The sequence below is a fragment of the Salvelinus sp. IW2-2015 genome, unplaced genomic scaffold, assembly GCF_002910315.2.
Source record: "Salvelinus sp. IW2-2015 unplaced genomic scaffold, ASM291031v2 Un_scaffold3592, whole genome shotgun sequence".
NCBI classification, from domain to species: domain Eukaryota; kingdom Metazoa; phylum Chordata; class Actinopteri; order Salmoniformes; family Salmonidae; genus Salvelinus; species Salvelinus sp. IW2-2015.
Genome location: NW_019944870.1, coordinates 42,735 through 55,970, shown reverse-complemented (window position 1 = coordinate 55,970; position 13,236 = coordinate 42,735). Strand labels below are relative to the sequence as shown.

General features: G+C 43.7%; 1 protein-coding gene across 1 annotated transcript in view; it reads left to right on the top strand.

The window, feature by feature from the left end:
- The window catches only part of LOC112076135 (zeta-sarcoglycan-like), an 85,378-nt gene that overhangs the window by 35,911 nt on the left and 36,231 nt on the right, over positions 1-13,236 (top strand). Inside the window, exons 3-4 of the mRNA XM_024143018.2 lie at positions 5,512-5,634; positions 11,506-11,578. Coding sequence (XP_023998786.2) covers positions 5,512-5,634; positions 11,506-11,578 — 196 coding nt within the window. The remainder of the gene's footprint in view (positions 1-5,511; positions 5,635-11,505; positions 11,579-13,236) is intronic.

Here is a 13,236-nt window from a genome sequence, read left to right as displayed (position 1 = left end):
GCCCCGTTATCTTCTCCTGCTCAGTAATTATTTTCTCTTTTATCTCGGAGGAATCGTTCCACAGAATTTTTTTGTCGAGCTGCTGTATCATGTGGAATGGATTAAGGCAAGGGTTAGAGTGGAGATGTTCTGTGATTACCACACAAGAGTTTGGTGTAAAGAGATAGAATGAGGCACTCTGATTGGAATCCCCGCTCTGTCACCCATTCTTAGCGTCCAATAGGAACAGGTGTTGAAAAGCTCTACTTCCTTGTTATTTTGGTATTTGCTCTTACTTGCTATTAAGCAATTTGGTATGTACTCACAGTCTAACTTGCCCTTGAGTCATTCTGGGTAAGAGGCAGCTGCAGTGACAGGAATATGAATTATACATTTGATCATGTCTGCCTGCCTGTACGGGGCATAGGGCCGTCTTTCCCTGTAGCTACTACCGACGGTTTGCAAATGTTCTTTACAGGTGGCATATAAAAGATGATGACTAGCAGTGCACATGCTTTGGTGACGCGAGATCATTCTCAATGACAACATATTTTGCTATAGGTATATTGGGACATATGTTAGAATAGAATCTGTCCCTTTTTATGAAGGAAATACTTATTTTGCTTTGTTCCCATCAATGTCATGCCGGTTATTGATGTGTGTGTGTACAGATGACACCGCAGGCCTCCGTGTTTACAGATAGCTATGAAGAGTGCGTGATTAAATCAACCTTTAGCATCTTTTCTTCTTTTGCCTCCTCCGTCTCCCTGACCGAAAAGATTCTCCTGATTAATGTGCCGATTGAAAAACACACTTTTTCTTTTTTTTTTCTCCCGCACTCTTTATTAATGAGTGTAATCAAATCTAGATACATAATTTGTGTATGTTTGTCCATAAATCATGTGTAGTTTTTCTAACCTGGGGTAAAAGTTGCTGCGCGCTGCAGTTCTCTGACTTCTTCACTCCACGGCTCTTTCGTTTTTCAAAAAGCACCTTCAAAGAGTCGAAGGGTCTTCTTCCAGGAGACTCTCCGCTCTCTGACTGATTTCAAGCACTTCAAAAACGAGACCGGCGATGACCTCGTTGTTTCGCAGAGTTGCATCACCTTCTTCAGTGTTTACTTTTGAAAGTCCAAATGAATTCAGCATTTTTCAGCCCTCGTTCAAAGTTAAAGGGGCCGCGTGCCGTGACTTAACCCGTGACCAAACTAACTCGACGAGTTCAAACTTTTTTACTTCAGACTTTATATTTTGACAGGCCAAAAATGACTCCCGACTTTGTTGTCTCTTCCCCCGTTCCTCTACTTTGTAATTTGACAGGTCAAAATGGCACCAAACAGGAAATGCCGCTTTCCTCTGCGTGGTTCTCCCCAAACCCCCAAACTGCCCTCGTTCCAGACTGACTACAAAGCAGTCATCTGCTATCTCACGACGCCTGGATGTTCAACATATTCACTAAACCACGCTTTATCCTATAGCAATGTGATGCCTGACAGTCGTTGACGTGGCACTCAACCTTTGGTTGATGCAACGTCACGTCTGCAATGTCGTCGGCCTGGAACCCTATCTCTGATTTAACAAGTGACATTTCCTGCGTGTTCAATATCACACAGAGGATCATCCTTCATCCTTCTCTATCACAGGAAAAATCTGTATCAATGAATGATCTCGAGCAGCTCGTTTATAACGCCCTGTTTGTCATTAATCTTTCCGAGGAGCAAAAGTTTCAGACGACAGTCCCAGACTCAATATCTCTCGGTGTGGGCTGCTGCTGTCAATGTGGATTAACTACTTCTTATCACCGCGTTGTGCTTAAGTAGCAATAGTCCTTGTCTTCTCCAAAGTGTTCCAAAGTGCCCTAACAAGCCATCCTGTGAAGTGTTGTGAGTGTAAAACTCTGCTCTGGAATGTATTCTTTGAACGTCCAGCAGCCATTTCCCCTCTTATATTACATTTACAGTTATTATGGGTCATTTTGCTAGATTATCCAGAAGTGACGTTCATCTTAAGGTAGCTTGGTGAGGACAACCACTTATCCCGTCTTACACCACAAACCGCTGATGTTTAAATTCATTCCGTTTTGACGTTTTTGATGGTGAGGACATACGGAGCTGTCAGGGAGTCAGTCAGAATCAGTCAGCGCTGCTTTTGCCTTTCCGACGACGTTCAGAAATGTAAGAGATCATTCTAGAATGTACCTCACTAAAAGTCAACGTTTTTCTTAAACTGAAGTCATTACCTAAGAGAGAAAAACGTGCCTCGATATCAGCGGCATGAAAACATGGAATGTTCATCAGGTATTATCTTTCCTGCGTGGCGTTGTTGCTCTGCTTGTGTGAATAGGAGTATTCCCTGTGGTTGTTTCTGGGGACTGGAGGAGATGTTGATGATCTTTGGAGTGTATCTACTGTAAGCGGAAGTCTATGGGATCTGAAGGACGGATGAGAGTTGAGGTTGTTGACGCCGGGCGCTGTTGATGCTTAGCACTGTTGTAGCCATGTTGCAAATGTAATCCGAGTCAAACTATTTGACTTTTCTATCTCAAAGTCAAACAGTAATGTGGAAATTCAATGAGAGGCAGAGCAGAATCGAGCAGAACGCGCCACCTGGCCGGGTGGGGGTGGGGGGGGGGGGTGAATGCTTCCTGCTGTGACTCGATGCCATGGTCACTGCTTCATTTACACATTTTTTGAAAGCATCTTAGTGATTTATTCACAACCGTGGCGTCTAAGTGTGTCGCCGGACCCCCGAGAGCAACGCCCGCCACCCCCACTTCCGTTCACGCCAGCATCCTCTTCCTTAACGCACCCCCCTACGCCAGCATCCTCTTCCTTAACGCACCCCCTACGCCTGCAATTCCCCTTCTCTCCCGGAGCAAAAGAGAGGGAGACAGAGCAACGAGAGTGACATCAGCAGGAGAGAGAGTTTCATTTGAATACTGCACTGTTGTTTTGATGTAGTCTGCGGCGATTGCCACGGCTATTTATTTCTGGTTCCCAGTTTGTCACCCCAATCTGTCCTCTTCTCTCTCTCCTGTCTCTCTCTGTCTCTCTCTGTCTCTCTCTGGCTCTCTCTGTCTCTCTCTCTCTCTCTTCTCTCTCTCTCTCTCGTTCTCTCTCTGTCTCTCTCTGTCTCTCTGTCTCTCTTCTGTCTCTCTCTGTCTCTCTCTCTCTCTCTGTCTCTCTGTCTCTCTCTCTCTCTCTCTCTCTCTGTCTCTGTTCTCTCTCTGTCTCTCTCTCTCTCTGTCTCTCTGTCTCTCTGTCTCTCTCTCTGTCTCTCTCTCTCTCTCTCTGTCTCTCTCTCTCTCTCTGTCTCTCTCTCTCTCTGTCTCTCTGTCTCTCTCTTCTCTTACATGCTCTTCTCTCTCTGTTCTCTGTCTCTTTCTCTTTACATCCGTCTCTCTCTCTCTCTCTCTCTTTCTGTCTCTCTCTCTCTTTACATCCTTTCTTCTCCTCCCATCCCTTTTGCTTTTCTGTGTCTGCTTGTATCATATCCGTACCATCGCCAGCAGGCAGAGCAGGAGCAGGAGAGGAGCCAGGCACAGCATATGAATAAGGGCCCCTGAGAAACCCATCATAGTAAGATTCGGTCAAGTGGGGATTAATCAAATGAGCACATAAATTAACACTTTTCTTAATGAGGACTCCTGTCGTTATCGGCGTCCATCGGAATTAGGTTGGCTTTATCTGCGGGAGTGGGGTACTATTAATCTCCAACCGTCATCATTATTCCACCTTTTTTCTTTTAATCAGATGGGGCTCGTAGAAAAACAAGTTGTCAAACTCTGCAAACCACTTCTAGGAGTCTACACGAGGAGGATCTGAATTGCATACATGATGGATTTTCTAAACGACACCAGAAGAAAGAAATAGAAACCACGTTTCATCGCCGGGCAGATTGACGCCCAACTTTGTTTGATTTTTTCAAGACCAATTTCAAGAGACTACAGTATAATTGCCCCAATACTAATTGTTGTCAGAAATGTATCTCCGCTAGGTAACAGCCCACAGTGTCTTTATTGCAAACTATTTCAAATCCTTTCATCCTCATTGGAACAATTATTTTCATTAGTACGAATCAATGAAGACGGAACAGAAAAGAAGTGCCATTTAAACAACAGAAAAACAAGCCTCTGAATCCAGAAACACACATTAAAAAGAGAACCTGAGAAGTAAACAAACAACAACAAAAAAAGCACTGAAAAACCAGACAGCACAGCAGGATAGCTTTAACTGTCCGATGTGTTTAAGGGCCAGAGAGGGAGCGGCCATTTCCTTTACCTTATCAGGTGGAAGGTAATCCCGGATTGATCACCAATAATAAAGTCTAATTATGACTGACATAGCACTCTGGAATGCTAAATGACAGACGGAATGACAGACGGAATGGCTGAAGACACATCTCTGAGCAGCTAGCAGTAGACCAGCTGGAAACCTCCAATAGATACAGGCTTTAACCTCAGCTCAGCAAGACTTAAGGCCAACTGAAAAGAGAGGAGGAAGAGTGGATTGGATTGGGATGGATGAAGAGGCAACAAACAAATAATGCCCTCTCCTATCAGTCCCTGAAGGTCGGAAAGATGTGGAGGAGGTGATAGCTAATAGCTATGTATTTTTTACCTTTGACATGGCTATGTAAGACAAGCAATGGTTTTTGGTTGTAGACCAAGGCTTTTCTGCCTCAAGTCTTCAATGGAACAGGGACACAAGGTCCGGTTTCCTTATTGTGTGTTGTACAGTACTGCCATATGGTTAGAGTTACAGAGGCTGCAGGTCTAGCATGATAGGTTGTTTTACATGACCATCCATGTTTCAATAAAAATGTCTCCATTCACAACCAGCCATTCAAAAACAAGGCTTTTCAAATAAATATTGTTCAGTATAAAGGCAACTTTTAACCACAAGCTGTTAGGTCAAGTACTTCCGTGTAAGAACCTGTTTGTACCAAGTAGTACACTATGTTGAGCACCAGTGCTCAAGGATCAAAGGATTAAAAGTTGCATTCCCAGCTTTCAGCTCGCTCTTTCATTTAGACTGGCTTACTTTCTCCGCTTTCTCTCTCTCCCTACCTCTCTCTCTCTCTCTACCTCTCTCTCTCTTCCCCCCTCTCTCTCTCTCTCTGTCTCTCACCATCTTTCACGCTCTCTCTCTCTCTCAATTCAGTTGGCTTTTTATTAGCATGGGACACATGTTTACATTGCTAAAGCAAGTGAAATAGATAAAAAAAACAAAAGATAAATGAACAGTCACAAATGAACAGTAAACATTACACTCACGAGTTTCAAAGGAAGAGACACATTCATCAAATGTCATATTATAGCTATGTTCTGTGTTATAATGATGTGCAAATAGTTAGAACTCTCTCTCAACTGTCCTTATTCTCTCTTCAAAACCATCTCTGCCCTCAGCTAAACACCTGCAATAGAGGTGAGGTGTGATATGTGATGGTTTGCAATGTGTTTGTGTTTTGTATGACATTGACCCAACAAAGGGGATGTTTAATTCTAATTCTCTTTCTCTCCCGCTCTCTCCAGGCTCGGAGATGGTGGAGGCCCAGTGTCAGAGGTTCGAGGTGAGGAGTCCTGACGGGGAGCGGGTGCTCTTCTCCGCTGACGAGAAGGAGATCAGCATCGGCACTGAGAAACTGAGGGTGACAGGTAACGCACATACACACACACACACACACACACACACACACACACACACGGAGGGCAGCAGGTAGCCTTTAGGGCGACAGGTAGCCTAGCGTTTGGCCAGTAACCGAAAAGTCACTAGTGTGATTCCCTGAGCTGACAAGGTGATCAATCTGTTGATGTGCCCTTGAGCGAGGCACTTGACCTTAATTGCTGGCTGTTGAGGCAGACCCTGGCTGGGACCTCACTCTGAGGGGAGTTGTGATATCCAAAAAACACATTTCAAATTCACACATAAGTACTACTACACACTTGTACATGTTTGAACTAGGACAAATATAAGCACCCCTCAAATGATTGTTATTAAAGACCCAGTGCAGTCCTGTGTTTTATATATATATGTTGTACATATATGTTGTACACATGTTGTACCTATCTGCCAATAACAGCTCGTTTTCAGATTTCCCCTCCCCACTTAGACCACTCCCAGACAATCCTAGCTAAATTCTTGCTTGAGAAATTGCTCTTTGCAAAGAACCAATTTTTTTGTGTTTATTTTTGACTATTTTAATTCAATCGTTACCCACAGATAATGTATATATAGAGTAGGCTGCCCATGCATAAACGGAGAACCMAGTACTAGTCATCTTTTCAAGGAAATTAAATCAAAGATGATTAGACTTTAGTTTACTACAATGCCTGTAAATCATTATTGATAACGGAGAGAAGTGCAGGGCGCTTGAGTCGAGGTGCAATCCAAACCTTCGATCATCGTTTAAAAGGAAAAAGAGCAACTCGCGCATGGGCTACCGTACCACGGTGAGCGAGCATTGAGCCTTTTCATTACCTGTTTATTTGTCTCTGCCTGCAAATCATCCTCCGAAAGGATGAGCTAGATCATATATGCAAAACGTAGCTCAGGAGAAAGTCTCCTCTCTCATCATTCCTGCTGCTTCAAGTTCAGTAGCTATACGTGCGAGATCAGGTACACGTGTGGTCTCAATTAAATAGAGTAGGCTATAGTCTATACATGGGCGGAGAAACACGTGGCAGTTATCTTTCCAAGGAAATGTACTTCCTAAATAGGATTAGGCTATAGGTTACTAAATTTGGTTAGAAATAAATATTGATCGACCATATTTGTCTCGGTCTGAAAATCGTCCCACTCCTAAAAGGTAGGCTATAAAATGTAGCTCAAGAGAAAGTGCAAGTCCCTCCGAATCTGCTCTCTTCAAACTCCTTCTAGACTATTTGTTGATGTAGCAGAGCAATACCCATAGCCTAATATAATGGGCCATGTGAGAATCTCTGGTGATTTAACCTATTTCTTAGGTTATTTTTGAGCATTTTGATATTGCCTATAGGGAGCAAAATTGTTGACTCCATGCCTGGCAAGTGAGCTGTGTCACATACGCCTAAATAATATTGCGGGACTGAGGTTGGGTTTGAAGCAGTTGTAGGTACAGTTATAGGTTAAATGCGGGTCAGTTGGGAGGCTTTACCCAGTCTAAAAGGCTCCATTCACAGATCAGTGCTCCTATAGCAACCAGATAGATTGTGATGGTGCTAAGGGCCTGTGTGCAGCAATGCACAGCGACTGCTAGTGAATGGGTTGAGCAGAACTCAGACAGTTGTTGTGTGTGGCCTACATGCAGACATCAGTTTAGATAGAGAGACAGGGACTGAGAGAGAGAGAGAGAGGGATAGAAGAGAAAATTAAGAGAGAGAGGGAGGGGAAAAAAGGAAAGAGAGAGAAAAATGGGAGAGAGAGGGAGAAGTAGAGAGAGAGAAGGAAAGATTAAGAGAGAAAAATCACATGCCTAGCTCTGTTTGCTTTCCTGGCGCGGTGGTCTCTCTCGGTAAACGAGGCGGCGGGGAGGTCAAGTGGAAGCAGTCGGGGGTTGCGGCGAACAGACACCCCTCCTCCATCCTCCTCCTTTTCCCCCTCTGTAATTGGAAAGATCTGTCCATTACAAAGCCAGGAAAGAAAGAAAGGGGGGGGGAAATGAGAGTGAGAGATGGAGGGAGGGAGGTAAAGTGGCGGAGGTCTGCAAGGTGATGGATGTTGTCTTTCGTCGCTCACGTCCGGAGAATGAAAGGAAGGAGGGAGGGTTGGAGGAAGGTGGGAGGGATGGAGGGAAGATGGACAGAGGAGGCCAGTGAACAGGAGGTAATAGGGGTTAGGCATGAGCAGACGAAAGACACTCGACGTGGGGGAAGGCTGTGGATGGAAATCGTCAGAATCTCAACTCGACTAGCACTGCCTGGCCACTGGGGAAAACTGATGTTTCTGTATGTGCTCCATGCTAGAACATCTCTCATACTATCTCTGTTTAGTGTGGGGAGATATGATGTCATTGCCATCTGTTCTAAAATGGGCTACTTAGACTGATGTTATTTTTGGATACATGTTTCTATTCTATTTTCTATTATTATCTGCATTGTTGGGAAAGAGCTCTCAAGTTAAGAATTTCACTGTACTGTTTTACACCCGTTGTATCCTGGGCACGTGGCGAATAAAGTTTGAAACCTGAAACTTCCAACATACACTGAGTGGACAAAACATTAGGAACATTATTGATGTCACTTGTTCAATCCACTTCTATCAGTGTAGATGAAGGGGAGGAGATGGTTAAAAAAATATTTCTTTAGCCTTGAGAGAATTGAGACATGGATTGTGTATGTGTGCCATTCAGAGGGTGAACGGGCAAGACAAAATATTTAAGTGGCTTTGAACGGGTTATTGTAGTAGGAGAACAGCAATGCTGCTGGGTTTCTTTATGCTCAACAGTTTCCTGTGTGTATCAATAATGGTCCACCACCTAAATGACATCCAGCCAACTTGACACAACGGTGTGAAGCATTGGAGTCCATGTGGAACGCTTTCACCACCTTGTAGAGTCCATAACCCCGACGAATTGAGGCTGTTCTGAGGGCTTTAAGGCAACTCAATATTAAGAAGGTGTTCATAATGTTTTGTCTACTCAGTGTATATACGTGTGTACCTTTCGAAATGGCCAATTCTCACATCACACATTTGAGACGTGGTGTCAGTATCACACACATGAATATTGTAATATCACAGGACTTCTCATCATCAGTGTCATTTTACACAGGACTGGCTAATCAGGTCCTTAGCTGGCTTGAATTACATTATATACAGTACCAGTCAAAAGTTTAGACACACCTACTCATTCAATAGTTTCTTTATTTTTTACATTGTAGAATAATAGTGAAGACACAAAACTATGAACTAACACATATGGAATCATGTAGTACCCCAAAAAGTGTTAAACAAATCAAAATGTATTTTATATTCTTCAAAGTAGCCACCCTTTGTCTTGATGACAGCTTTGGACAATCTTGGCATTCTCTCAACCAGCTTCACCTGGAATGCTTTTCCAACAGTCTTGAAGGAGTTCCCACATATGCTAAGCACTTGTTGGCTGCTTTTCCTTCACTCTGCGGTCCAACTCATCCCATCTCAATTTGTGAGTCAGTTTGATTGTGAGGCCAGTCATCTGATGTAGCACTCCATCACTCTCCTTCTTGGTAAAATAGCCCTTACACAGCCTGAAGGTGTGTTGGGTCATTGTCATGTTGAAAAGCAAATGAGAGTCCCACTAAGCTCAAACCAGATGGATGGCGTATCGCTGTAGAATGCTGTGGCAGCCATGCTGATAAAGTGTGCCTTGAATTCTAAATAAATCAGACAGTGTCACCAGCAAAGCACCCCCACACCATCACACCACCTGCTCCATGCTTCACGGTGGAACCACACATGCAGAGGTAATCCGTTCATCTACTCTGCATCACAAAGACACTGCGGTGGGAACCAAAAATCTGAAATTTGAACTCATCAGACCAAAGGACAGATTTACACCGGTCTAATGTCCATTGATCGTGCCCAAGCAAGTCTCTTTATTATTGGTGTCCTTTAGTAGTGGTTTCTTTGCAGCAATTCGACCATGAAGGCCTGATTCACGCAGTTTCCTCTGAACAGTTGATGTTGAGATGTGTCGTTACTTGAACTCTGTGAAGCATTTATTTGGGTAGTTAACTCTAATGAAGGTATCCTCTGCAGCAGAGGTAACTCTGGTCTCCTGTCCTGTGGCGTCCTCATGAGAGCCAGTTTCATCATAGCGCTTGATGGGTTTTGCGACTGCACTTGAAGAAACTTTAAAAGTTCTTGAAATGTTACGCATTTACTGACCTTCATGTCTTAAAGTAATGATGGATTAATTTTTCTTTGCTTATTTGAGCTGTTGGACTTATATGGACTTAGCCCTATTTGGTAAAAGACCATCTTCTGTATACCACCCGTACGTGCACTACACAACTGATTGGCTCAAACGCATTAAGGAGGAAAGAAATTCCACAAATTAACTTTTAAGAAAGCACACCTGTTAATTGAAATGCATTCCATGTGATTACCTTATGGAGCTCATTGAGAGATTGCAAAGAGTGTGCAAAGCTGCCATCAAGTCAAAGGGTGGCTACTTTGAAGAATATTAAATATAAAATATATATCCTTCACTCATGCTGCCAAACACACCCTTGTAAATCTTACTATCCTACCGGTCCTTGACTTCGGCGATGTCATTTACAAAATAGCCTCCAACACTTACTCAGCAAATTGGATGCAGTCTATCACAGTGCCATCCGTTTTATCACCAAAGCCCCATATACTACCCACCACTGCGACCTGTTTGCTATCGTTGGCTGGCCCTTGCTTCATATTCGTCGCCAAACCCACTGGCTCCAGGTCATCTATAAGTCTTTGCTAGGTAAGCCCACCTTATCTCACTCACTGGTCACCATAGCAGCACCCACCCGTAGCACGCGCTCCAGCAGGTATATTTCACTGGTCATCCCCAAAGCCAATTCCTCCTTTGCCGCCTTTCCTTCCAGTTCTCTGCTGCCAATGACTGGAACGAATTGCAAAAATCACTGAAGCTGGAGACTCATATCTCCCTCTCTAACTTTAAGCACCAGCTGTCGAGCAGCTCACAGATCACTGCACCTGTACATAGCCCATCTGTAAATAGCCCATTCAACGCCTCCTCCCCATACTGTTATTTGATTTTGTTCCTTTGTACCCTAGTATCTCTACTTGCACATTCATCATTGCACATCTATCACTCCAGTGTTTAATTGCTAAATTGTAATTATTTTGCCACTATGGCCTATTTATTGCCTTACCTCCCTTAACTTAACTCATTTGCACACATTGTGAACCAGGATGTGGGCAGGTTTCTGCGGTCCTATCGCCGCCCACATATATATTGTCCTTCTATTGTCTTTCTATTGTACTTGTACTGTCCTTATATTGTCCTACTATTGTCTTTCTATGTTACTACTAGTGTCATATTGTCCTACTATTGTCTCTTCTATTGTACTACTAGTGTCATATTGTCCTACTATTGTCTTTCTATTGTACTACTAGTGTCATTATTGTCCTACTATTGTCTTTCTATTGTACTACTAGTGTCATATTGTCCTTCTATTGTCTTTCTATTGTACTACTTGTGTCATATTGTCTACTATTGTCTTTCTAATTGTACTACTAGTGTCATATTGGTCCTTACTATTGTCTTTCTATTGTACTACTAGTGTCATATTGTCCTTCTATTTGTCTTTCTATTGTACTACTAGTGTCATATTGTCCTTCTATTGTCTTTCTATTGTCCTTCTATTGTACTACTAGTGTCCTATTGTCCTTCTATTGTACTACTAGTGTCCTATTGTCCTTCTATTGTACTACTAGTGTCATATTGTCCTTCTATTGTCCTTCTATGGCTTAAATTGTACTGCTATTGTCCTGCTATTGACCTCATATTGTCTTTCTATTGTCTTTCTATTGTCCTCATGTTGTCTTTCTGTTGTCTTTCTCAGGGAACGAAGGCGTCGTCTTCGGACATTCAGTGGAGACATCCCACATCAGAGCAGAACCTTTCCAGGATCTCAAGTAAGCATTCTGGGATCACACACACACACGCACGCACGCACGCACGCACGCACGCACACACACACACACACACACACACACACACACACACACACACAGATGGCTGGACAAACACACACACACACACACACACAAACCCATCGGCCTTGGCGGCGTGGTCATCCTGATGTGAGCGTACAGTAGAGACTGTAGTGCAGTTATACAGCTCTTTAAGAGGGCAGTACTGGCCAGGATGCTCCTCCATACACTGTCCAGTCATATACATTAAACCCAGGTAAGGATCAGATCAGATGCTTTATACAGGGTCAGCTAGTGACCAAGGACACACTGCATCGACCCTCTCAGTCAATGGCTGATGGATAGAATGAACCAGGGTCTGTATTCATAAAGCGTCTCAGCCACAGGAGGTTGGTGGCACTTTAATTGGGGAGGATGGGCTCGTGGTGATGACCGGAGCAGAATAAGTGAAATGGTATCAAACACATCAAACACATAGTTTGATACCATTCCATTCACTCCGTTCCAGACATTATTATGAGCCGTCCTCCCCTCAGCAGCCTCCTCTGGTCTCAGAGTAGAGTTGCTAGGATCAGTTTTGTCTTTCAGATCGTCATGAATAACATTACATGGAGAAGGGGGGCCTGATCCTAGATCAGTACTAGAATCAGCAATCCCCATTTCCATGTAATCGCTACGATCTAAAAGGATCCAGGATCAGATATCTTTATTTGATATCTCTTATCTGTTTTGTTATTGTATAGAAGGCAAAACGGATCCTGTAAAGGCATATACAGTGTTTACCCTACTGTTGTACAGGTGGGCTTGCCTAAAAAGAGTTTGGTTTCTATTGTTTTCAACTGACAATGTTGATGCCAGAGGGCCTGGATGTTGCCTTGGGGGTGTCTCGCCTCACGCCGCCGTCTGGGTACAGACTTCAATAACACGTGAACATGTCATTCTCCTCTTAATTCAATACAGCTGTGTACTCTTATTGTGAATCCATTCAACACAGTTTGATGGCAGAGGTATTTGATCGCTGGTCTCTCATCAGCCAATCAAATCTCACCGATTTACATACCTCTCGCCTCATTGGCCGACAGCCACATTGACTGCCGGCCATAACACTTACATCCTCTTTATTGAACAGTCAAGCAGCTCCGTATCAGTGTCTGTATTGTACGTCATAGCAATAATCCTTTAAAACGATAGCCTAACGGCCCTGCGGGCTAGCTAGCATAGCGGTAAGTACATGTGTGGATTGGCAGAGAGACTGACAGACAGGCAGACAGGCTAGCGTAGCGTTAGCATACAGCGCAGTATGTAAATGTGTGGATTAACAGGGAGACTGACAGACAGGCTAGCATAGCGGTAGCGTTAGCATACAGCGCAGTATATAAATGTGTGGATTAGCGGAGAGAGAGCGAGAGAGAGAGAGAGAGAGAGAGAGAGACAGACGGGTATGATGGAGAGCTAATGGGCAGCTTCCAGTCACCTATGAACTGCTTTTATGCAAATGTGGCAGGCTCATTTGTATATTGTCAGGGCAGATTAAGTTCTGGGGAGAGAAAGGGACTGATGGGCATGGATTGGACTGGAGGAGTGGAGGGAAGGAGGGACTGATGTAGGGAGAGGGAGAGAGAAAGGGGGAAAGAGAAGGG